At 39.8% G+C, this 27465-nt stretch overlaps 1 protein-coding gene across 4 annotated transcripts in view; it reads right to left on the reverse strand.

Annotated features, from left to right (window-relative positions):
• scn8ab (sodium channel, voltage gated, type VIII, alpha subunit b) overlaps window positions 1–25547 on the reverse strand; it is a 47710-nt gene extending 22163 nt beyond the window's left edge. For 2 of the 4 annotated variants that reach the window (XM_061727554.1, XM_061727552.1), the window contains exons 1-11: window positions 25397–25546; window positions 23497–23834; window positions 15322–15442; window positions 14542–14629; window positions 14327–14455; window positions 12806–12897; window positions 9568–9792; window positions 9411–9474; window positions 7235–7376; window positions 6405–6611; window positions 6049–6330 (exon numbers count right to left, since the gene is read on the reverse strand). In XM_061727554.1, the coding sequence (XP_061583538.1) occupies window positions 6049–6330; window positions 6405–6611; window positions 7235–7376; window positions 9411–9474; window positions 9568–9792; window positions 12806–12897; window positions 14327–14455; window positions 14542–14629; window positions 15322–15442; window positions 23497–23778 (1632 nt within the window). In that variant the 5' untranslated portion in view covers window positions 23779–23834; window positions 25397–25546. Of the gene's footprint in view, window positions 1–6048; window positions 6331–6404; window positions 6612–7234; window positions 7377–9410; window positions 9475–9567; window positions 9793–12805; window positions 12898–13172; window positions 13265–14326; window positions 14456–14541; window positions 14630–15321; window positions 15443–23496; window positions 23835–25396 lie in introns of all 4 variants that reach the window. The other 2 variants (XM_061727553.1, XM_061727555.1) reach the window with 2 other exon arrangements.
• Window positions 25548–27465: the final 1918 nt, after the last annotated feature.

Genomic DNA, 27465 nt, shown 5'->3' on the forward strand with positions numbered 1-27465 from the left:
ACCCAATCAGAAACGGTACAGATATTCTGTGATATTTTTTTATATTTATAAAAAAATAAAATTATAAAAAAATAAAGGATCCCCATAACTTTGATTGGGTGGGCAGGATGCACGTTTGGGTGGGTACAGACCACCCCTGCCCCCCCCTAAAACCGGCCTCGCTACCAGGTGAATGAGACATGGGGTAGTTTTGTTGAAAATGTGCTGTCCAAAATGTCCTGGAAAACTCGACTCCTGCAAATGCGCGTTCCCCAAAGTTTGTGGGGGCGTGGCTTTGGACGGAGCGCTGACGGGAGGGGGAGGAGGGGGCGGGGCTTAGAGGAGGCGCCACTTTCAAATCTTGCTAGCTCTCTAAAATCAGGGACCCTACCTTTATTACCAGAACTTTTGTTTGTGGTTATTTGTACTACATATAACGAGCCTGTTACAACAGTCAAGAGCAATGTCAAATTTGAAGTGATTATTAGTTGGATTATTTGTATTTTAGCATGCTATTTTTATTGAAAAAACTGAACACCACTTCCAGGCTTTTGAAGTCCTGATGAGACTGAATCCTCTACCTGCTGTCTTTGAAAAGGGGGGAGGAGTATACTCTGGACAGGTCCAGAGGTCCTTCAAACAGATACAATCGAGACAAACAACTATGCACAGTTGTCAGTTCTGTATCACCAATATATCTAAGATCTATGTTTTTTTTAATATTAGTGGGAAGCTATCCCACCTCTATTTAATCCTCAAACACTGTCAGATTTAGGATTTGACATATTGGGAAAAAGTAACAAGTAACAACTATTACATTTACGTATGAAGTTGTCAGTGTCTCATGTCATTGTGTGTATTTTGGCCCAGTCCCATTTACATCAGGAGCATTTGAATTTGAGTTGGAGTTACAAATGTTTATGGAAGACATCTTGCTTGATTCTTAGTGTCTTTATTCCAAGGAAATCACAGAGTGGTCTGCTAAAAGTGGATGAAATGATGGACCGCTGTTCGAGACTCCAGAACATCTTGATCAAAAGTATCAAGGATAAACTGACTTTGCCAGATGATCCAGATGATGAGCCTATATCAACTCATTGATTTATGGATTAGGACTGATAAAAGCCCTCAGAAGTATCACTGGGATAAGAAACTCTGCTCCATCTCCAACAACCTGATCTTGATTAATCAAAGCATCGATGAGGAACCTCAGTGTATATGTATATATATATATATATATATATATGTATATATATATGTATATATGTATATTTATATATTTTTTCTTTTGTTAATTATTATTTATTTATATGTTGTCAGCACAATTAAGAAATATAACGAAAAAAGAGTGTATGTGTGTGTATGTATGTATGTGTACTTGTATGTTTGTGTGTATATGTATATTATGTACGTACAGTATGTATGTGTATGCGTGCATGTGTGTGTGTGTGTATGTATATATTTATATATAATTAAGAAAAGAGTAATGTAAAAATAAGAAGGACATAAATAAATATTGTTAATATTTTATGGAGAAGGGGCGGGATTAAATAAGTCATACTTCTTCCCACCCCTTTTCGGACATGCAAGTGAAATTACTGTGCTGTTTTGTTGTTTTATGCTGTTTTATTTTGTTTTGTTTTGTAAAATTGTCTTGATCGGCCATTTTGTATTATTATTTCTGTTTTACTTGTTCATATTTACGTTATATATCATTTGCATGTTCGGAATAAATCACTAACTAAACTAAACTAAACTAAACTAAACTAAACTAAACCTCAAGCTCCCAAAGCTGGTTCAAAGAACATGTTCAGCTTTCCTCAGAGGAGCGTTCCAGTCGACAAAAATCGGGATTTTGTTTTCACTGCGGCCAACCTGACCACCTTGTTTGCCATTTCTTATTCAAATCGGTTAAATCACAAACTCCCTAGAAGGGACATACCAGCGAGTCATACTTCCATTGATTCTTGTTACTTCCTCTCATCATCTCGCTACAGTATTAGTCCCACAATCTTCAGTTGATTGGGGTGCAGAAGAAAGCGTCTGAGACAAGGATTAAGCCATTGAGGTTTTACTTTACTTTCCACTTTGTTTGTATGTGAAGGACCTCCAGGTGGAACAGAAGGTTAGGTTCATTGTCCTTGTTCTCCACCCTTGGAGGAAGGAACATTTTTTGCTTTTCCCAATGTTCCCTAACGCCGAAAAAGAGTGGATTTATATGTCAACCCAGTTATTTGTCTGGACGGATAAACATGGATGTAGTTCTTGATAACACTCAGTTCACATCCACCATGTGGAAAGTCTTTTGACCCGCCCTGAATCTCTTCTCCATCTTATCACTGCCACACACCTGCATCCAGGTAAGTCATTGGCCAGAAATTTGTATTAGTTACAAGTCCAATAAACTTTCCACTTGCTTCATTGGTGCTTTTAAAATGTGGACATTTTTATTAGCCCTATGTTTTAAGCCCAAACTAGATTCCTATTTCTAGATCCATCAAACTTTCCATGTGTCACAAGTCAGGTCTTCACAGTTCAGTCTCCTGTACCATTGCTCAACATCCTCCAACCATTTTCTTCAGGGATGGAGAATCCGCACTCAGCTTTCTTGCTATAAGGACCAGGGTCTTGAATAGGGGTGGGCAAAAATATCGATATGGCAATATATCGCGATACTTTTCCAGCTGATTCAATATCGATATTCAAAATTTGAATATCGATATATTTTTTTTTTTTTATATTTTTTATCCCCGATTTTTTCCCCATTATATCACCCAGTGCTCCTACCTAAGTGACAGTCCTGGGCATTGCCACTCTCTACCAACCCTGGGAGGGCCCTGCACTGAGCTCAGGTTTTATTTCACGTTTTATTTCATTTTATAATTTATTTTTTATATAACACAATTGCCTGTCCTTAAAAAATGAAAAATAATGGACAGAGGTTTATTTATTTATGGATTTATATCTATACTGACTGATCACTGTGCCTGTCCTTGGTTTTAGTACCCATCTTTCTTGTGTTTATTATCATTTGCCACATAATTAAAGCAACCTCATACTAAATTTAATGTTAATTTCATATGATGTAAATAATATGAAAAACATATACAAATATGTTGTAACTTTAGCTTGTATAGTTATAATAAAACATTGTTTTGACTCAGTTTGTCCCATGAATTGTCACTATAATCTGATGAACGTGCAACTCGGATTTTAAGATCCATCACTATCATCTGATGTACATATATACAACTTGGATTTTAAGATGTGTAATGCATTTTTAAATTTTTCGGTGAACTATGTAGAATTTAATAATCGGGATATCGCATAATCGGGATATCGCAATGTGTATCGTATCGTGGCTCAAGTATCGTGATGCGTATCGTATCGTGAGGTCCTTCCCAATACCCACCCCTAGCCTTGAACACAGTGGACTGGGAAGGGTACGGAATGGAGGACTGCTCCCAGGTCTCACCTGACTTGGGCTTGGGATTTCTACGGATAAAATCCCAGAAACATTGGCTGTGCACCAGGTGTAACCCCACATAGAGGCTGCATTGTTGTGTGGACCTGTCCAGACAGTCCATCCCCTCTCTTCCAAGTGTGCTCGTCTTCGGAGCTGTACCTGACTCAGTTCCTGATGTGCACAGTTCAAATGTCAGCCGCAGCCCATCATTGAACCTCTCCATAAATATCTGGTTACCCTATCCACGAGCCAACTGATCTTTAACTGCTGAACACAGCAAGTCTAGGTCAAGTTGTGCCATTACTTTCATTTTTTCCTCTGCTGATTAATACAGTTACTTAGCTCGTCTTCCAAGTCCACACAGTCTCACCAGTATCAAATCATGCTATTTGGTACTGGTGGAAAGATTCACGTCATTGAAGTATCTGTATTAAGTAAAGCCAACCCCCACCACTACCTACATGAACTGGACCCCAACAGTCTGTAATTAAATACATCAAAATCAGCTTGATGAACCTGAATCTACTTCTGATTCAAAATTCCATCCATGGCAGTTGTGTACAAACTGAATTATTTGTATTTTACATATCCTATTCTAGAATTAACATGTTTGGTATATATCACACTAGACTACTAAACAAAAATGTATACATTAAAGAATTAATAACAAAGCTTCAAACAACAAAATTTAATTGCATACCTTCTGTTAATCTTTTAGCGAAGAATTTAAAGGGGACCTATTATGGCATTTAAAGGAGCATGAGGCTCCTTTTAAGAAATGAGACTCTCTAGCGCCACCCTTCACCACGACGGCCGTTGGGGGTACTGCAGCCAACAGTGAAGCCGGCACGGGAGAACGGGGAGAACGCACATGCAGCGTCATGTGACGTCACATCCGCAGCCCAGCGCGGGAAAATCGGGAGCGAATTGCAGCACATTTTGCAGCACACAGCCTGTTCAAGGCAAAGGAGAGATACACTAGAGGGCTCATTCTTTTGGGTTTGGAACGCTTCATCTGACATTATCACTAGAAAACTTAAAATGTATACGGATTTTTTTCATAAATCCTGCCTCAATCCAGCCTCAAGCTCCTTTAATGTCTATTTTAAACAGGCCTTGAATATCTTAAAAACAAGCTTTTGATTGTTTTTTCTATATTAATTAGAAATTCAGCCTCTGGGCCATGTGTTTATCTTTACCGTTTCTAACCTCATTCTCTATGCAGGATTCTGAGTGGGCGGGGAGGCTATGATAATGAGGCTCTGTGCTGATTGGCTGCCCGAATGACACGATACACCGCTACGAAAAAATGGCGGAAGCTCCGGCCAGCGGAGTTAAGCCTAAATTATGGTTCTGTGTGAAATCGATGCAGACCCTACGGCGTAGGGTACAGCGTAGCCTACGGCGTAGGCTCTGCGTTGGTGTAACCATAAACCAGAACCATAAACCAGAACCATAAATCAGCCTTTACACTGTCCTAACTGGCCGCAGCGACGCGGCGCGCCGTGTTGAACTGAACATTTGTCGGATGCAGGCTTCTATTTTCTTCCTGTCACTCGCGTTGAAAGCCGGTTTAAAGCGCTGTAGGAAAGGGTCACGGATGAGGAACGGCTAATCCAGTTAGTTGAAATGAGAAGTTATCTCTATGATACCTCCTCATTTCACTACAAAAACCTCAATAAAGTGGCAGCTGGCTGGAGGGAGATGGACAGAGAGCGTCCGATGTCACGCAGTGCTACGCGATAGTCGGATGCTCGCATGCAGTTACACGGTTTTATAGTTGTGGGCGTGGTTTCACACATCGGAGGCCAACCTCTGCTCCTGTCGTGATGTCACGAAAGGAGCAGAATCTGAACGGCTCGTAGAAATCACATGACACTGGAAGGATCATCCGGGCGGCTGTACAGACACTGCAGAATTTGGTTGCTTTCCTCCTTCTCTGAGTTGGCAGGCTGAGGGGAGACCACTTTATATATGTTAAAGCAAGAAAAAACGTGTTTTTCATAATAGGTCCCCTTTAAAATACTGATTTATAAAATCAATGAACCGTCAATCATTCTCTCTCTCTTCTCAACAACAGCAATATGAAGCAATATTTAGTATAAGTGTAATTTATTCTCACTGATTGTATTTAGATTTGATGACTATATCTGAAATGTGAACGTCCAGGAGGACGGAGGACTGCAGTGCAGAAGGAGTGAACTAGTGTCAATTAAACATATTGTCCTGGTAGTACATAAGCTTACTCGTTTAGATGTTCCGATATCAGATGTTGTTGAAAGAAAAATGACAAGCATGTCTGTTGTGCTTGATAATCTTTCAGATCACTGGCTTAACCACAAAAACTTGACTGAGCTGCATTATGAGATGCTTTTATCCCAAGTACCTTATAAGTGAGCAGCAGCAGTGAAAGTGGAGTTGAGTATCTTTTTCTAAGAACACAATTAATGAACAAATTAGCAACAATCCCACTGTGTCCTGAGCTACAACTGCCCCACTGAGATCAAGAACCCAGACAGAGCTCTCTAGTGTGATGCCATCAACCGCATCATCTTGCATCAACTGATACACGAAAAAAAAATGTTTTTTCTAATGAAGTGTACCTGGTTCATGATGGATGTCTTCCTGCCAAGTCGACTTCCGGGGAAACGAATTGTGCTTTTCTTGCTGCCATCGTCTGACTCTGATTTAACTACTTTCTCGCTATCTCCTTTCTCTTTCTCCTGCTCTTTCTGGCGCGATTTCTTCTTACGGTTGCGACGCTCTTTGGCACTCTTGGAGCTGAGCTTGGAGACCTCGGAAGAACTGCGGGACAAGGCACCCCCACCTTCATCCTCTAGGGCAGCCTCTGACACTGTGCATGCTGATGTCACCATGGCAGCAGCCTGAAGGGCAAAAAGACACATGACTGGATTTGTTGGAACAGGTGTTTATGAATGGGCGGAAGATTAAGACTGACCTGTGTCTCCTCCTGTTGCTTTTTAAGCTGTTCCAACATAGCCTTGAATTCAGCTTCCTTTTGTTCCGCTTCCTCAATGGTGGCCTGGTTCTGTTCCTCGTAAGCCATGGCCACCACAGCCAAGATCAGATTCACCAGGTAGAAGGAGCCCACAAAGATGACCAGGACGAAGAAGACCATGTAGGTCTTGCCTGCAGCTCGAAGAGTCTGTAAAAAAACACACACACAAAGAAGTGATAAGGAATCAGAAATGTATTTTGTGCGATTATATTTTTAAACCAATATTTTGCCCTTGTAATACAATATAGGTCAAACACATTTAAAAAATACAGTTTAAGTCCTAGTACTTATTTTATATGTGTGTTTTATGTGGCTTTGTCCTGAATAACCTCCAGACAGACACAATCCCTTGGAGTGTGTCCATACACACACACACACACACACACACACACACACACACACACACACACACACACACACACACACACACAAACACACACAGGAATTTTCAGACAATTTCTCAAGAAAGAAAAGAAAAGTCCTACTGGCCATTTACACACCCAGCTACAGCCTTTCCTAGGCTTTATTATTTATTTATGTATTTATTTATTTATTTTATTCAGAGGACAAATTAACTGAGAAGTGCTGCTGAAAGGCAATTTTGCCGAGTCATTCAGGTGCAAAGCTAAGAAGAATGAATTATTAGCACTGCTTATGGAGTAGATAGTTGCAGAGGAGTGAGGAGGCTTTAATATATGGCTCTGGCATAGGTGTAAGAAGGAACAAAGAGAACAGGAGGCTAAGGAGACTGCAGAAGGTCACTGCCTTACCAGCATGTAGAGATTTTCCCAGAAGTCCTGTGTCATCAGGCGAAAGAGAGTAAGGAAAGCCCAGCCAAAGCTGTCAAAGCTGGTGTAACCATAGTTGGGGTTCCTTCCAGCTTTCATGCACGTAAAGCCCTCTGGACATCGACTGTAAGAAAAACAGCAATACATACACTGTTTTTATAAATCACTGAAATGTGTATTTTAAGCTTCAACACTGATGGAGTTATTGGCATTACACTGCCATCACGGTGTAACAGGCGATGAAATTAACATGAAATACCACTCTATTGTTCCTGGGTTGGGATGTTTTAATGTAGATTACATTGTTTTGAGTTGAATATTGATAAGATTTACATTAATATTTCATGACCTTTTTGAGAGAAACAAAGTCTTGCTCATGCAATTCTGACCCCACATACTGGAGTGCTGCTATATGAGAGTCAACATTAAATATTCAGTTCATTTATCATTTGAAAAATCCCCAAAACCTCATAACAAAATTTGAGACAGACAGGTCACCCCTTAGCCATTAAGATGATTAAATGAACATTTAAACAAAAAAAAAACATAATCTGTTTATCAGAGTATGGGAAGGTAGCAGTAAGGACACAAGGTCTGAAAGACTAATATGACCAGGAAGCTTGTTGCGACCAGGGATGTTCAGGGTATCTCTTCCTCAGTTGGGGATGCCAAGGCACTGCTGGACCTTAGGTAAAAGTGCTCTGAGACTTGTAAGGTTATGATCATCTGTATTTTTATCAACCTTTATTTAACCAGGAAAAGGACATCTTGAGATTTAAAATCTATTTTACAAGAGTGCCCTGACCGGCACAGCCAGCAGTTAAGAGCACAAGAGTTACAACAACATATAATGGCAACTGTATTTATATAAAATACCGTATTTTCTGGACTATAAGCCGCTACTTTTTTCATAGGTTTTGAACCATGCGGCTTATACAAAGGTGCGGCTATTCTGTGGATTTTTCTTCCACCACTAGGGGGAGTGCTAACCGGAATTAGAATAAGAAGAATTTACAATAAGACAAAATAAATGCAAAGAAGAATACGCTACTTCTTCTTTAGCAGATAGAAGTAGAAGCAGATTTCAAACAGATAAATAGATAAATAAATAGCGGTTATTTTCTCTTGGTTCTGTCCCGTTTTAATCAGCAAAGTTGCTGCCGTGTTAAAAGACACTGTTAGGAAAGGATCTATTTAGGTACAAACATGTACATCATTTACAGTTCTAAATCCTTCTGTACATGTAGTAAATATCTAATCTAACAACATAAATATCTGCGGCTGAAATATCTTTTTTTTTTTTTAAATAGAGCGGATGCGGCTTATATACAGGTGCGGCTTGTATATCTTTTTTTTATTGTTTTTTAAAAAATAGAGCGGATGCGGCTTATATACAGGTGCGGCTTATAGTCCAGAAAATACGGCATGTACAAAAGCACCACAAAACAACAACGATGTATACGTATATGAGTACACGTACTGTATGGATGTTCAACAAAATCCTGTCAGCCAACTCTCATGTCAATCATTACTGTATTAATACTTATAGCTCTGCGCCTAGGATCCACCTGCATCTCTCCTCACATAAACTACCTACACAGAGTGATGCACACCAGCCATTAATAAGTAGATAGCAGACTGGTTACAATGGAAACCCCAAACAATGGCTTGCTGACCTTTATTTTTAGATGTAAGGCAACTTCAGTTTAACCTGAATTAACTTTAGAACAAGATCTTTAATACCAGTTGACAGCAATGCATTCTTGGGTACAGTCTGCAGCATGGTCATGGATAGAAACTGGGCAGTACTGTATAAGAAGTTGATTTTATGAGACACAAATACCATTACTAGATGTGTTATGAGGCAAAGCCTGCTATAGTGGTCGAGGCTGGGACACCAAGCAGGAGGGGACACTGTAACTAGCTGCACGTTCACAAAGTGAGCGTGCATCTCTGGGTGCTGCAGCCTCTGACTGCACACTTAAAACTTGTACCGTGAATGTGAGGCTGCCATTTTCAGGATTAGGAAGATACTGCCAAATAATTTATGCTTGGATTGCTGCTCATTGACTAAAAGAATAGATCCTGAAGAACATCTTCACTGTGTTCTCAACAATACTTTGAGAACTTTGAGAATAATATTTATGAAGATACCTACCCTGAGTCAGAACTATTTCCACATAGTAGAGCATCCAGTTGATTAGGGAGGAAGTAGAAGTTTGCTACAAAAAGAGTAAAAAATAGACAATAAAAAAAAAGTCCCATGTTTGGAGTCATTGCCACTCATTTTTTAAGTGTGCCAAGGTTTCACTTACAGTCATTCATGATGAAAGTGTGCCAGTCAAAAAACCAGCTGCCATTTTCCAGCTGCACATTACCAGTCTGGTTGACCGGCCAGAATACACACTTATTCCGGAGGTTCCCCATGAAGAGCTGCAGTCCGATCAGAGCAAAGACGCTGAGGCAGAACACCGTCAGTATCATCACATCCGACAGTTTCTTCACAGACTGAATCAGAGCACCCACAATGGTCTTCAGCCCTGTTGATTAATTTAAAAACAACACACACATACACACATACAAACGTGCACAAATGCACAAACATGAGAATAGGCACACTCACATACATTATGAACACACAAACACACACGCACACACACACATACACACACACACACACACCAATAAGACACCATTTAAAAGGTCTGGCACCTTTTGCTTGTTTAAAAGCAGGTCTGGGTTTTTGGCAGATATTTAGAGCTGATTCAAGTTGTCTAAAACTGTTGAATTTAGTGATGTACATGTGTCATGCAGGCAACATCTAAACTTTTAAGACATGATCACTAGCACTGCCAGCCTTTAAAACCAAACTGAGCTTGTGTGTCACTCCTAAAGTGATGTAGCTCTTTCACTAGTTTTTGAATTAGCCCATGAACAGTTAATCATCTACATACATAATAATTTTGTGCCCTTAATAGCACATTGAAACCATCAATTTTCAGACACATGCCTTCCTTTTTGACATTATACTATGGTGAGTAGTGACTGCTTGATGAGTTTTACACTGAAATATGACTACTTTAAAACCATATTCTCATTCAATTGTTGATATACAGAAATATATAGATATTAAACAACAGCAGTGTTGCAACACAACAATGCATAGAGTTCAAAGAAAAGGACAACTCAGTTTAATTATGAAAGATATTTAGTTTAGAAACTGGACATCTCTAATTTTGGAAAACATGCAAAGTATTTCATATTTCTTTAGGAGATTAAAAAAAATTACACTGTTCTATGTTTGCTGCCCTTTTCAAGTTCGAGATGTCAAATATTAGTGAGATTAAAATGTTTCATGCAATTTTCAAGCAATAAATTGTCCAAACAATGTACCAGTAGAAAGATGCAATAAAACCAAGTGATGATTTTGCAGTGTATGCTATTTATGGTATTTTGTTGTTTTAGTGCATTCGTTTTGACCAATATAGTGCAGTTAAAGGGATTTATACATATAGAAGTAACATTCCATTTTTAAGTACAAATATTTTAGCTTTATGGGATGTTTCCATCAGAAAGGCACATTTTAACTGGTAATTTCCACATTGTCAAAAATGATAACCAACATGTGACATAAGAAACATGTGAACAGATCTAGAGAAATAAAAAGCTAAATCATCTAAAACTTTTCCAATGCGTTAAAAAAATTGCCACTAAAGCTCAATTTAGCATCCATTTGAAGATGAGAAAGTGCATAGTGGGATTACTGTTTTCTTTAATACTGTGTCCATCTGTGGGAACATCCCTGACTTTCTTCAGGTTATAAAGATAAGCATCCAACAAATGAACTCAATAAAGCAGCACCACAAACAGCAAGCTGCACAGAACGAGTCAGGCAGGCAGGAAGTGAAAAAGAGAAAGAGAAGACAGGAGGGCAAGATTCGGGGCCTGTGGGGGTGGAGTTTGGGGATCAATGAGAGGTGGCATGCAGGTCATTTAAACGCCAAGGCTGAAGGAAACGATTGTGTCAGCATCACTGATCTAAACAATGATCATGACCTTGCTTGAATGAACTGGAAAACCGTTCCCATCCCGGTCAGCCCTTTGTGTGAATCCTCTGGCTGGTTCAGCCAACTGGACCACTGAGTAGTTAATGTTGAAGGTTGGATTTACTGTACTGATAAAATGCTGGTGCGTGTTGATATATGTCCTGTACATTATATATAATATAATAAATATATATATATATATATATATATATATATATATATATATATATATATATATATATATATATATATATATATATACCGTATTTTCTGGACTATAAGCCGCTACTTTTTTCATAGTTTTTGAACCATGCGGCTTATACAAAGGTGCGGCTATTCTGTGGATTTTCTTCCACCGCTCGGGGGAGTGCTAACCAGAATTAGAATAGAAGTAGGTAGAAGCAGATTTCAAACAGATAAATAGATAAATAAATACTGGTTATTTTCTCTTGGTTCTGTCCCGTTTTAATCAGCAAAGTTGCTGCCGTGTTAAAAGACACTGTTAGGAAAGGATCTATTTAGGTACAAACATGTACATCATTTACAGTTCAAAAGCGTTCTGTACATGTAGTAAATATCTAATCTAACAACATAAATATCTGCGGTTTGCATATCTTTTTTTTTTTTTTTTAAATAGAGCGGATGCGGCTTATATACAGGTGCCGCTTATAGTCCAGAAAATACGGTGTATATATATATATATATATATATATATGTGTGTGTGTGTGTGTGTGTGTGTGTGTGTGTGTGTGTGTGTGTGTGTGTGTGTATGCTGAAATGAGCCAAGTTGCTGCACCAGGGTGTCACATCCCAATAATGGTCGTGATTTAATTAATAGAAATGTTTCTTGCACGTGTTATCATAAAGCTTCGCTTTAACTACCTGGATGAAATCAAAAATGAAAAAATAACTAAGGCCTGCATCTAATAAGTTTTAATGGACACCCTCCATTCTCCTCCCCCAACCAAAAAAAGGGAATGAAATAAATAGAAAAAAAATCTAAAGAAGTAGCCTCTTTAAGCCAAACTTGAAAAGCACGTGTCTCATGGCTTCATGCAGCATTAGTGTATCATCAGATTGGTCTTGGCAGTCTAATGGAAGAAGAAAGTCTTGAGAAATTTAAAAAAAAAAACGATGTACAGATATTACTTTTATTTCTCCTTTTACATAATTAGATTTCCCAATTTAACAATTCATTTTACCACCCTACAGATCAAATTATTGCAAAGTTTTGAAAATGAATATGTGTTTCATTTGGGGTAGAATTAGCTGATGGTTACCTGAATGTGTTATAAAATTCCTGCACATCACTCCACAGGACTGCCAGTAGACTGCTAAGTCTATCAAAAATGTATTGCTACCATTTTTGATTCACACAAAATAAAACAAAGATTTGATTTTTTTTTAATCCTCCATCTAAAGAGAGGAAGAAATTAAAGAAAAAACAAATAAAGACAGCTGCTAGATAACTGTTAGCTCAGCCTTAGTGTTTAAATGGGAGTCTCACCTGGAATGACAGAAATAGTTTTCAATGCTCGGAGAACCCTGAACGTTCTCAGCGCCGAGACATTTCCAAGGTCCACAAACTCAGTTATATATCTGTAACAAGGTAGGATGACACACAGAACAGAACCCCATGACACACAACACACACCATAACAACACGCACGCACGCATATTTGCGCAAGAGCACGACACCAGCACCACCATCGAAGACCAGAGGGGGACACCACAGTGGGAGAGAGAGAAAACACCTGTCTGACCAGTGAGGAGAGGAAGAAGGAGGAAGAGGAAGAGGAGCGGGACTGAAACGAAACCACACCTAACATCAACCCCGTGAACCGCCCACCCGCAAACACAAACACCTGTCTTACCTGGGATAACTGAAATAGTTTTCAAAGCCCTCAGAACCCTGAACGTACGTAGAGCTGACACATTGCCTAGGTTTACAAACTCTGTTATATACCTGCAAGGTGGATCAGATACAGTTACTCATCAGTCATCCCGATCAGACTAAGAAGAGAAAAAAATTATTACTTAATATTTTAACAGGTATTATCAGCAGGATATGACGGACTGATGGCAATTCTCTGAGGTGAAAATACCCCAAACGTTTTCGTTTTCATCTGCTCCAAATATCCCCTGACTTAATAATATCTGACAGAGATACAGTATAAGAAGGAGGGTGTGTCTACGGTCTGTCAGTCAAACTAGCCATGGTCCTTGTCCACAGAGGAGATGTTGTAAACATAAATATTAGCCCTGAAATAAAACTGAAGAAGAGGAAGAGACCAACTTTGCAGCTATAATTGATAACTTGTAAATCAAAAATATTTTACATATGAGGAGTTCATCAACTACTTCACTGAGCTCACAAAGCAGAGAAACACAATCTCGGCAACTGTGATCGATTTTTACATTTTTGGTGATTTTGATGACACGGCTTCTTTCTCATTTCTCCAAAATTGCTTGTGTAGCTTTTGACACTTTACGTATCAAAGGCTGACTTCGTCCATCCGTTAAGAAACAATTTATAGTTATGAATTAGCCGCAGCAACGTTAATTCTAAAACCTGCTCAAGCTAACTCCAAAGCAATTTTATTATAAGAGTAGTCTGTTATGAATGTGTGTCATGATGAGTTAATCATAACATGGATAATGCATTTGTTTCCCCCTCTCAATCATTTTGACTTGAAGTAAACATGCAGGCGTTACAGCCACTCTGACAATGGCTCCATGAGAGCGTGACAATGCATTTCAAGGCATCAGGACCCTGGTGCGATCTTTTCTAAAGACGTTTGTTATTCACGGGAGAAGTTACACTTGAAACCAACCTGGATTTCTGCTCTGAAAGACAGCTCTTGCCATCTTATACATCTTAACCTGCTGTTTTTCTTCTAAGATGGAAAAATAATCAATAAGTGTACAGGTCTGAGTCTTTTTCCCCATTGAATCCCAGTGCTGTTGTGTAATCAATGCTATATGTGAATTCCTTTCACAATTAAGCAACATAGATAGATCTACTTACGCCATCGAAATGACCATGAAGTCCAGCCAGTTCCATGGGTCTCTAAGAAATGTGAATCCATCGATGGCGAAACCTCGGGCAATAATTTTTGTGAGTGACTCAAATGTATAGATACCGGTGAAGGTATACCTTAAAAAAATTGAAAGCAGGGAGTAAAAACAGTGGCAGGTGTCAAATGAGAGTCTGAATGTTGAGAAGTGTAGATGTGCACTTACTCTACTTGTTTGGACCACTCCGGGGGGTCACTAAATGTCATGAATATACAGTTGGTCAAAATGGTACACATGATGATCATGCTAAATAATGTGAGAACACACAAGTTAAGGAAAGTTTGAACAGTAGTGAACAATTAATAAACCAACAACTGACTTTATATATTCATTCTGAAGAAGCAGCAAGTTACTTATGTCTTCGATCAGGTGGACATCATGCAATTCATTCAAAATTCAAAACCTAATTAAAAGTTTAAAGAAATTTAACCATTGTTCAACATGTCCTTTAATACAGTTACACATGCCTACTTGAGTGTACAGCATGGATTTACATTGTCAACTGCAAAGTCTTAAAAAGTAATTCTGTCGAACAACTGTCCACTGCAGTGACCACTAAACACAAAAGGTGTTCAGAAGAGGGTGAGGCAAGCAGAAATCTGATTCATTGCTTACAAATCAGTAGCTTTCCAATCAGCAGAGAAACAGCAAATGTAAAACTGCATTTGACAAAACTTTACTGAAACTTCCCTGGACACTGAATTTTGAGCAATTCCTCGGGCAAGTGAGGAATGAACTGATCATCAGCCATTATAAATCTTACTAAATAACCAAATGTTTTTTTTTCTAATTAGGAACAAGGAATTAATAAATAAAAATCAATTCAGTTTTTGATATATTGTTAAGAATGCATCCTAAAAGTACTGTACTCAGAAATGTACTCAAAAATGTGCCCCTTCCGGTGAAGTGTTATCACAGCATGAAAATAAAATCACTTGAAAGGATATGAATGTATCAAAATCTTAATAGCTATTCGCCTAAATAGATTAAAAGGGCTTATAATGTACATGGAGGGCGTGGCGCTGAACCGGAAGATTGTTTTTCCTTTGTTTATGACTATAAATGTCTGTGGAGAGAAGAGAGACAGAGAGAGAAGACAGTTAGATACATCATAGAGTCAAACGTAATATACATATCATGTGGTACGTGGCCTGAAAACATTTGCGCTGTCTTAAATTAAAATTAAGGAGATGAATGAGCTCCCCTTGGACTCATAGGACACTACAGCATTAGTTTCCTCTCAAGCTACAGAGTTTGAAATCCATTTGAACAAGGCAGTTTGAGGAGAGTGCTCACTTTGTTGTCAGGATATCCACTTTGAAATATTTACTCGGCTTGCAGTGAGATAAGTTACTTCAGTATGTAATTGTCTTACACTATAGGGTAAATAACAGCATGGTAAAATCTACAAATGTACAGAAGGACACACTGTCAGGGGAAGCAAGGACGTAAGACCGTACGTTACTCTGACATCACTCTCTTTGTGGCCAGTCACCCAGGAAGCAGCACACCTCCGTCCTGGCTGCACTTTTCACTGTGACAAAAGCTGCCGTAGGAGCAGCAGACAGACACATGGGAAGCTCTCCTCTCTCCATAGCCAAATGATTAGCTTCATCCCAAGTTTAAAGCTTTTACTGGAAAGGAACTGCAAATGCTGTCATCGATCAGAGCAAATCTGCTGACTCTAGGCCCTCAACAACCACTCCCACCCCATAAACAGCAGTAGGCCAACTGGGGCTGGGCACTGGGGTGAAGCAGTAGCCTTACTTTATCTGTTTGTGTGTACCCATGTGTGGTCCGTGGATCTTCATGCCAGATCTTCGACAAAATGCGTCTGAGGTAACAGTTAGATGTTTGAGCATTATTTGCAAACAAACTATTGGGATTTCTTTCACATGGTCCAACTTTCTATACGTTTAAGCAGTATAACTGAGAATTTACAAATATGGTTTGGATGAGAGGGAGTAATTGATGTGTACGTTGTTGGAGTACATTTCTTCATCTGTCACAATGCCTCCCTCATGCTTCCGGGGCCACTGACCACGTCAGCTGCATGTGTTTATATTATTTATACAATCAAGACAAACACTTCCAGCATAATCTAATAATGATGTCACTGTGAGTTTGATTGGTTAATTGTATACCAATCCGTTCACTCCTCTTCAGCCTGTTTTTAGACAAGTTTACAATTAATTACCAATAATGATAATAACAACACTATCAAAATACACTGACATTAGATACAAAAAGTGTTAAGACATGTGGAGGAGACAGAGAGTGTCCCTAGGCAATAGTGTCCTGTGGTTAAAAACAGTATCTTCAGTCTGCAGAAAATCAAAATGTCTTCTCTTCATCCGAGTTCCTCTCTGTCCTTGCCTGAGCCTCTGCTCTATTTAAAATATTGCATCATCTACTCTATAAGCACAGTAAAACACAGGATCTATAGTCATGTCCAAATGGTACATCTCTCCCAGAGGTCACATGAAGTGTTTTGCTGACCAGGCAAGTACCATTTTGGGGCAGAAGGAGAGATTGTAATGAGTAATACCTCATTAACAGTCTGCACAAGCCCAGCATAACAAACTGTGTACCGGGGGTAGATCGGTGGGTATATTTCCTAATAAATTGCATATTGTATATTTTTCAGTATGAGTAGGCCATCATTTACTAACTATTGAGAGTCGAATATCTTGATCTGATGGAAAGAGGCTTCCGTTACTCAATGAACTGTGCTGACTTGGAGGCAGAGAAATGTGCTGCTGATGCAAACGTGCCACCTTGGCACGATTACAAAAAAAGCAATGCAAATGTCGGGCAATTTCCTTAATTGACAATCTGCTACATTAAGTGATGATCAATGATTCACTGAACTTTTGAAATACTAAATGAATAATTTCTCTCAATGAAAGTTTTGTTTGCATTTTTCTGTTTTCACAACACTATTTGAACAAAAAATAAATCAATATGAGCGGAGCCTGGATCGGCCTCAAACATGGAAAACAGCAGAGCCCATTACATCATATGAACCCATTACAACAGGAGTTTGCTGATTTAAAAACACTTGTTTAAGGCAGGCAATTAAATAGCTATGATATTCACTTATTGGCTTAAATCGTACGTCCTGCGTGCCACGTTTGTAAGCAGCAGTGATCAGAAGTCCAACTACTTGAAACACCCACATGTCTTTACATAAACACGCAGATTCATTCTTGTTTGTTTCAATTCTTCAACAGAGCATTGAAATGTGCAAAGCAGGCTAATGTTACATGCACACACATGAATAAATGCACAATTCAGCAGATCACGATTCACTTTATAAAACCAAATCTGCTGCAAAGCTCCAGAAATGTTCTGCACATGCACGAAGCAGGATACAGAATGCAACTGGAAGGGCAGCAACGTCTGCTTGTATCTGCGTGTTCGGTTGAGGAATCGTGGAACAACATTGTGGAGACGGATTTGCATGGGTATGGGACAGCAGCAAAGAGAGACGAATAAAGAGAGAGATGAGAGGGAGGTGGGGGAGCAATGCAGAACAGGAAGCCAAAGAGCTGCAGAGAAGAGAGAGCCAAACCTGAGATAGATGGGTAGACGTAAGGAAGATGAGGAGGAGGAGGAGGAGGAGGAGGAGGAGGAGGAGGAGGAGGAGGAGGAGGAGGAGGAGGAGGAGGAAGAATGTATAAGCATGCAGCAGAGAGAGAGAGAGAGAGAGAGAGAGAGAGAGAGAGACTGGGAAAGAGGGAGAGGTGGTAAGTATAGAGATAGAGGGACATCCCATCTCCCCATATCTCTTGGGATGTCTTTTCATCAAATCAGGGTACTTTATGAATTTATTACACTTTACAATATCACTTGATGTTTTTAGTTTAGGAAGAATTTGGCTACATTTGCAACCGTGTAATTCACCAATTTAAGATGTTCAGAATAAAACTGTGCATATCATATATTTAACACCATTAAAATGATGATCAAGGTGAGTTGGAGATGATTACATTAAAGTAAATAAAGAATCACTCCATTCAAAGGCTGGTAGGAAATCTTCTTGGCTAGTATGATTTTTCAGACTTTTCCCATCGTTGGCAGATCTGCCGAGTAAATTATTTTGGAGAAAGAATATATTTAGAATCAAATTCTGTACAAACTTAGTAGAACTGCTGAGGATCTTTATGTTCCAATGTATTAAATCAATACCAAGAAAAGGGATGTTTCTTTAAACTTGGTTTCACAACTAGTGAAGTCATACTTAAATATCACATCATATCAGGGGGGAATAACACAAATATAAACAAAAGTCCTCCCACTTTTTGTTTTTTTGTCTGATATGCTGTACTGCAGAGAAAAGAAAGAATACGTTCCCTCAATACTACACCTTCCTCCTCTCTAGCAGCCTGGATAGCAGTGAAAGCGAAATCAGCCCCCACCCCAGCCCAGCTCTGTTTCACTCAGCCCGGTACAGGAGGATGCTGTGTCATCAGAGACTGAGGACTCAGACAGAGCACTAAAGCCTGGCCCTCATTCTAATTTACTACACCCCGTAAGAACAAATGCCAGCGACAAGGCGGCGGAAGGGAGAGGAAAAAGCAAAGTAATGTACAGAGACACACTCTAAGCGGAAGCTGCTGGGACGTAATGCAACGGTGTGCGGGGTGCTGCATGCTGAGTTTCAGAAACCATTGCGGTGAGCTCTCCCAGTGTGCCCACTAGTAGCTGCTGTTGAGCACATGCAAGTGCAAAAATGACACATCTACTGCACACAAGTAATTCTTACATGGTCATCAAAAAAAAAAAAGAAGCCATATTACACAGCATCTGGGAGGAACGATATCAGTAGTGAATTTAGAGAAGCAGCTGTTGCACCAAATCAATCTGAGAAGAGTTATAAGTTTATTTTAGAAACATTCTACAATAAGGATTATTTACAAAAGGGAAAGAATGATCAGATTTCCAGGAATGGATGTCCCTTCACCTTCACCCCAACCAGGCAAAACAAAGACCGTACAAAGCTCAGAGGCATTCCAACAGAACAAGGAGCTACGTCTCAGACTCTACAGGCCTCACATATCATGTTGAATTTTAAAGTCCATAACAGCTCCTTTAGAAATAGACTGAACAGCATGGATTTAGGGGAATGGTTGCCAGACTAAAGCTTCTTCTCTCTAAAATCAGTATCGCTTCCCAGCTTAAGTGTGCAAGACTTCTTGCACGATGTCCTTTTGGACCAACAAGATCAAACTGGAGATAACTGATTACGATGTACAAAGCTACATTTGGCAAAAGCCAAACACAGCCTACTAGCATGAACACCTCATACCAACTGCCAAGCACGGTGGAGGAGAAGTGATGATCTGGGTTTGTCTTGCAGCCACAGAACCTGGGCATCTCGTAGTCATTGACTCCAACATGAACCTTTGTTTATACCACCGTTTCTAGAGCAAAATGTGAAGCCATGTGTCCGACAACTAAAGCTTAGCTGAAAATGAGTCATGCAACAAGACAAGGATTTCAAGTACACCAGCAAATCAATACCTGAATGGCTGGGAAACAAGATAAAAGATAATGCACCGTTTATGACATAATCAAGAGACCACAACCCAAATTAAATGCTGTGGATGACCCTTAGAAGAGTTGTGCATAAACCTCAGTGGACTGCATGTTGTGAGGAAACAACAAATCAAGGTGGGGTAAAAACACCCCAAAAGGATGTTAGAAAGTGATAAAATTGCACAAAATGCAATAACTTATATTCAAAGCTGTTCGATAAGTGAGAACTATGGGTTTATTTAGATTTTTATTGCTTTGCTTCTGCTTTTGTTGAATAAATAATGACATTGAAATATGTCAGTTGATGTCGCTCAGCTGATTGTGTGTTTATCCTATTCGAAAGCCTGGTAAACACCAGATGATTTGTCTCTTAATACATAAAACCTTAGAAATAAAAGAACTTTAAAAGTACTTTCTTTTTTAAATGACTGCATACAGTATGTGCTTGTGCACATCACCAGATAAAGCACTCATCTGCCCTCCACCCTTCCTGTTCAGCTCTTCCTGTATGACTACAGCAGCTCTAACATTGCTTAATCACATCAGACATTTGAAAAGCCCTAGCAGTCCTCTACCCATCACCGGGAAAAACAAGAACTGCAACTCTGCATTTCTCCTCCTCACCACTGCCCTCCCTTCATCTCTTTTATGCATGAGTGCTGTGATCAGGTTTCCTGCAGCTGATGGAAACACACATATACACACACTTAGACTCCCTCATTGACATATAGTGCAATGCTGAACGATTGGATGTCTGTCGGTCGACTAGAGGAGACAACTAGCCTGGAAAGGTGAGGGCATAGACAGAAGAAGAATAATGAGTACTAACTGTGAATATGCTCAGAACTACCTGTTTGGGTGTAAAACAAGACAAATATGTAAGTAAAGAAGAAGAAGAAAGTTACAGGCTCCTTCTGTCTGGTAGTCTGAAAGTTCAATATTTCCACATTCCCTTCAATAAAGCCTTGATGTTATACTCTTCAGCTTGGCATCAGTGGTGCTGATGTGGAGAATCAGTGGAGCATCAGTGGAGCATCAGTGGAGCAGTATATATCATAAAAAAAATCAGGAATCTAAATAAAACTTAACTTAATAAATAATTAAAAAAATAAAATAAAAATAATAATACTAATTGTTTGGGTTCTGGCCCTAAGGTGAACATCTTGTCACATCATCTTGGGACATGGATGCAGTAAATATCAAACAATATTTAATGATCATTAGAATGCAATAGATATTTTTCACTTTGATTCAATTACTCTTTTAAAAAAATCTAATAGGTCTGTTTCATTGTTAAGAAGACGTTTCATACACTCGCATAATTACAGTATATAATTCCAAGCAAACTATTCCATCAGCAAGGATTTTAAAGGTAACTCCATAGTCAGTTTTTGGGTTGTGGATCTATAAAGATAGCAGAAGAAGTCTGTGTCACATTCATGTGCTGAGTTCATAAAAATATACAGGGTTGTTTCTCCTTGGCGCTATTACGTTGGAAATGGTGAGAAAAGGGGGAGGAGAGGTAGTAGATCAGACCCACATCTACAAAGATGTCCCTGCAAAGCAAATTTAAATTAGTCTCTGGTACATCTAGATTTCCAGGCTAGAGGAAAGGCACATTCAGATTACCTGCAGTTGAACATAAACCTATTGAGGGGTTTTCTTTTGTTTGTTTGTTTTTTTATCCCTATTTGATTTGGTTTCATTGAGAAGGGGCTGATTTATGGGACCTAAATCAGGTAATTACATCATAGTTATATTGATTATTACATTTTATCAGGGTTGCTGGTCATCTGCAACACATTACATTAATAAAATAACTTTCTCTAAACTATTTTTTGGTATCACTCCCTATCGACAAATACATAAATGAACACTATATATACATAAATGCAACATTTGTACTCTGATATGCTTAAATGAGATCCTGATTCATCTAGATCTTTATCTGCAATTTCATACACAGAAAATAAGTTGCTGGTCTGTTGTTTTGATCCTATTTTTTCACATCTGCTAAATGACAGTAATACATAAACAATAAAATGGGCATATAGTATGTGCTATTTATATTTTTATTTTTTTGGCGGGGGGAAAGCAAAAGTAAAATAATCCTATGTTTTTTTTGCTTGCAAAAATGTCAAGGCAACAAACTCGAAGCTCTGCTTCACAGCAGTGTCTCCCTTTGCCTTTTATATATTGATCATGCATCAGTTAGCCATACAATTATCTTCTAAATCATATAATTATTATTATATTATTATTTTAATTTTTGGTTGTCTGATTTGTTTTCTTACTATACATAACGGTGTGTGTGTGTGTGTGTGTGTGTGTGTGTGTGTGTGTGTGTGTTGGTGTGTCCGTCTCTCGACAGCATCACCCAGCTTGGACTATAGTGGGAATTTTCCTTTGATCATCAAAGTCAAACACCAGCAAATTAAGGAATGCTAAAGAAGAATGATCCGAGCACTAAGAAAAGTTTGGGAAGGTTAACCCTTGTAACCCTTCCTTTGGCAACAACTGAACTGGAGCTGTAGATCAATGGATGACAAAAGGCACATCCACTTTATAGTTCCATCCATCCTATGAGGGAGTGCTGCTTGCTGAGATTGCCAGTCTTGCTGACTGGCCTTCTTGCCTCTATAGAGGCCACAGATTCTCTTACACATTATCACGGCCACCACACAGGAGGCTGGCTATTCCACACCTATACACAGATGAAGGGTACTATAGGTTGCTCCTGCACTTTTCTCTCCATTTCCTGTACCTTCATGTCATCTTCTGCCATAACTCCTTTTCACTGGTATAAAACAAAACACAACTTGGACAGACAATTGGAGGTTTATATCAATTCTGACCTGTCATATTCATTCAGAAGCTGGTTTTCCTTAGATACCGGTAATTTTTTTTTTTTGAATGTAGGTGTATTGTGAAAAAATATTCAACTTGATTTGAACATAAAGAACATAGAAGTAATACTGACATAATCTACAATTGCTTTTTTATTTTACTGTTTTTTTCTTTTATCTCAAATAACAACAGCAAATTAAATTAATAATGAGTTAAATACAATAAAAGCACCTATCATTTATGCTTACAGTGTATCTAAGATGTAAGAGTAATAGCACTGGACTGGAATTACACTCATCCAGTAAAAAAAAAAAATTTTTATAAATGTTAATTCAGCAGCGCTGGTCCTTTTTGGCCGTGTTGACGAAGCACATGTCATGTGAAAGTGTCTTATCATGGGAAAAAAGAAACAAGATTACTCAGCAGTAACACAATTGTGTACAAACAGAAAAGAAAAAAAAATGCACCATCCCCTGTAGCTGGTGCTGCACATTGTCTTTGTTACACTTTAACATGTACAATTAATCCGTTTAACAGAAACATATATGAGATTAAATGCTGCATTACACAGTTCAACGCTCTGCACAGCTGTGCTCTCAACAAGAAACACTGGCTTTCTTTAATAGTGTGCATAATTGAATGACCTAAATGAGTTTACCTAGAGAAGAGGTAGTATCGAGCTGGTATTTAAGTGTAAACATGATTATGTAATAGACCTGTATGACAACTTACTTTCTTGTTCAGATAGTATGGGTCCAGGTCCTCCAATGGTGTGGCGGCCATTCCAGAAGGAAGATCGCCATAGATGAAGGGCAGGCTCTTCCCAGCCTCCAGGTCACGGTTGGGGTGGGGCTCATTGTCGTCAGATGTGTCGCGGTGACTACTGTCCGATCTGGGCTTGGGTGGCTTCTTGTTTTTCTCTTCCTGGATGCGCTTCTCGATGTTAGCAAGTGACTCTGGGGTGAATTTCTTGAAGCTGTCAGGTCCTGGGGGTGCCATAAGGGGTGCGGCCATGTTTTCATCCTGCAGCTATTTCCTTTTTATTTGTTTCCCATCCACAACATCCAGCTCTGAGGGGGGGGGCGGGGGGGTGGGGGGGTACAGTGTGATTAATTGTGAAGGAGAGAATAAAAGACACTAAACAAAGAACAGGAGGCAAATGAAGCAAAATAACAATCAAAATGTTTAAAAATCACTTTGAAATGCTGTTATTTTTTTAAATCTAGTATAATGTAAAAAAAAAAATGGTAAAATGGCTTACACTTGTATAGCGCTTTCCAGCTGTACTCCTACAGCCCCAAAGCGCTTTACACTGTAGACATTTACCCACACACGCACACACCGGTTGTCGGCGGAGCTGCCATACAACGGCGCTGGAGCAACCGGGGGATTCAGTGTCTTGCCCAAGGACACTTTGGTGGACACCGGAGGAACTAGGGTTTGAACCACTGACCTTCAGGTTCATGGGGGAAAGCTCTACCAACTGAGCCACCTTCCCCACAATGTTTAAGTTATTGTTTGGTTTTCATTTGGTCTGGGGCTCAATCCTTCAAACACTCCTAGTCGAATTTGATTTGTTCCTCAAGAAAACCAAAGCAAACAAAGCCCAATAAAGGTGAATGATGCACACATGTGAAACTAGAACCAGCACAGCACCGGTTCTGCTTTTAAAGGACTAAAGCCCCGATCCACTATGAAGCTAGGCACACGTGCCCACAGCATGGACCATTTCGCTCAAACTTTTAAGACCTCTACACACAAGTCAAGTTATTGTGTTTATTGTCACCAAAGATGGCCTCTTTATCTGACTGGCTCCTTGTCAGGTATCTCATATTAAATTCTGCAGTGTCTATATCTCAAGATATTTCCTTTGTAACTACTGGATATGCAAAACTGTATTTGGAGGGGTAATTAGCTCTTTGTGTTGTTCACATGACCGAGGCTTAAAAAAAAGCCTCCAGGAACTATACGAATGAAGTGGTTGCTCTGCTGACTGTCAGGCCTAGCTTTTACTGAATAGTTTTGATACAGAAAGAGTGAACTGTGGTTGCTCTCATTGGCAATAACAACAAGACACATTCACTAGTCTTTGACTGCCAGGTAACAAATAAACTTCTTTTTTTTTCCAGAAAGCTAAAGGCAAGAACTTCATAAAGTTTTCAGATACTCCAGCTAACACAGCTCTAATTAGCAGAAAAGGCTACAGTGGGTATGACTGAGATATGTGGAAATAAGGTAGTGGTCATTTATAAGTTACATTTTGACTTATAATTTGCACTCACTTTAATTACAAACAATTGTTATTTTTGTTGCTCTCATTGCCAACATTCTTTACCTGAGCCTCCCTCACTTAAGATGTTTTTAGCCTGGTGGATTGCATCCCACAATAGTGACCAAAGCAATTATTTTACAAGAATAGTTTATCAATTTCATTGTACAATTGATCAACAGTGGTACAAACGAGCCTATAAATATTTCTAAACGTGGTTAAAACTGTAAAAGCTCTGGCTGTCTAAAATGTAACATTAGCCTATATAGTCCAACAATGTTGACAGCTGCATCTCTCTGAATCCCCCGTTTGGCTGGAATCCTGCGCTGTATCATACTGAACAGACAATACAAGAGTACAGACCTGAAAATACATAAAGGAGTCAGAGGAGATCCAGAGCCATCCTCGAGAAAAGAGGGGGAACAACGTCCGATTTAAGAAACCCAGCCTTGGCGTAACCTCCAAGTCTCCTTCCACCAATGTTACATCAATTGATCCGTCAAGGTGATTCAAAACGGGATGCAATCGCATGTCCGAATCCTAACATGGTCAAATTTGAATCCACCCAAGTATTGCAGCATTCTTAGTTGCATTTTTTAAAATTATTATTAATATAACTCACTACTTCTAATGTTGCTCTTGCAACATTTAGTCTACAGTGACTCCTATCTCATGCAGCCGGTACAGCCATACCGGCGAGGAAAGCGCGCATGCAGCTCCAAACTCAGTTCAGTTAAATCCCACCGAGCCCGTTGGAGGAAAAGAAAAAAGAAAAAAAAACTGATGGATGAAAAAGGAACACCGCCTCACACTCTGGGCCAAATGACAAGCGATTTGTCTGTCCTGATCATTAACTGTGATGCTGCGTCCTCTGTGCATGCGGAGGAAGGAGTCAAAATAATCATAATCTCCTCATCTTTGTGCTCTGACGATCACCGGACGTCTCATGGAGTTTACAGGACACCGGTGCTTGCGAGGAGGAGGTGCAACCTTACAGTACACTTGCATCAGAGTCACATGGATCGCCAGCCTAGTATAAGCCTCATCCTCCGCTTATTCCTGCAGCTTGCATCAATGCCGCCTGTTATGTCATTTGAGTTCAAACCTCCAGCATCAGTGAACGCAGGTGAGCAGCAGAGGCTCGCATCCATCCGACATCACTGACTGAACCGATGCTGGAAACGAACCGTAAAGCCTGAGCTGATTATGGGAGGTTCTGATGAGCTGTGATAATTCATCCTAACCTGTGCCTGACGTCTATACCGACCGCTGATCGGTGTAACACATAACCATCTGCTATTTCCTGGCGAACTTCTTCCTAAATTTGGGACGGGGAAGCCCTATCACACCCTTTAGTCTACATATTATCCTGCAAGTGTTATTCAGCGACGGTGGTTTTGTGTGTATTATGCAGCCCTCGCTTGAAGTGCAGTTTTACACCGGGGCGCGTCGTTGTCCTATAGAGCCAAAGCCTAAAATACTGCAGTGGGGTTTATTGCTGCTGTATAGGCTCTAACTCCTAGTAGGTCAGTTCAATCCACAATCTCCGTCCTGATAACTCATCCTCTATAGCAGCAGCGACTCTGACAACACATATGGAGTTATAGCACAACCCGATTTCACATCATAGAAAGTCAAATTATATGACATAACGAAAAGGGAGACATGGAACAAGGAACTAAACCGCACCCCTTTGGACAAGGCCAAGACCTCGGAGATCCAGTTATGCAGTGAAGAAGTGTAATTTTATGATGGATTTCATGGACTGCACGAAAAGACCAGAAAGGGTGCCGTGGTCCCTTTTGAGGACTGCCAAACTAAAGACGCACCTACCTCCTCACGCAGCAGCCTACAGTCTCCGGAGTGATCACAGGCGGGGGGGGTGGAGGAGTGTGGGGGTGGAGGGATGAGGGGGGGCATCAGAGTTACAAAATAACGATGGATGTGGTGGGGGGGGATCACCACCTGAAATGGTTTTGCCAGAGGTGCGTTATTCATGCGCCCATAGAGCAGACCGGCTGGCTTCTGTCGTCAGACAGAGAAGTTTGACATGATCTCACTTCTACATGCGTATGTTTCCCATCCCGACACTCTCCATCCTCCCATCCAGCTGCAGGCCAACTCCCCAAATAATAAACCTCCGTCGTCCCCTCCAACTGTTTCCCCACCGTAACAGATCACAAATCCCCCGTTTAAAATCATCTCTTTGCCACTCCTGACTAATGCCGATCACATGCATGTGTGGCCATGAGCCGGCCAGCAGCCCTCCACATGACGCTGGAGGAAAAGATGCTGAGGAGAGGGACCGCTCTGCGGCACTGGGATGCAGTCAGTCGGTAAAGTAGAACCGAGATCCATCCGACGAGCAAAAAATACCAGACCAAGCAGAAAACAGATTGTCTACTTACTTTTTCTCGTATTAACAGATATCC

The sequence above is a fragment of the Cololabis saira genome, chromosome 8 (genome assembly GCF_033807715.1).
Source record: "Cololabis saira isolate AMF1-May2022 chromosome 8, fColSai1.1, whole genome shotgun sequence".
NCBI classification, from domain to species: domain Eukaryota; kingdom Metazoa; phylum Chordata; class Actinopteri; order Beloniformes; family Belonidae; genus Cololabis; species Cololabis saira.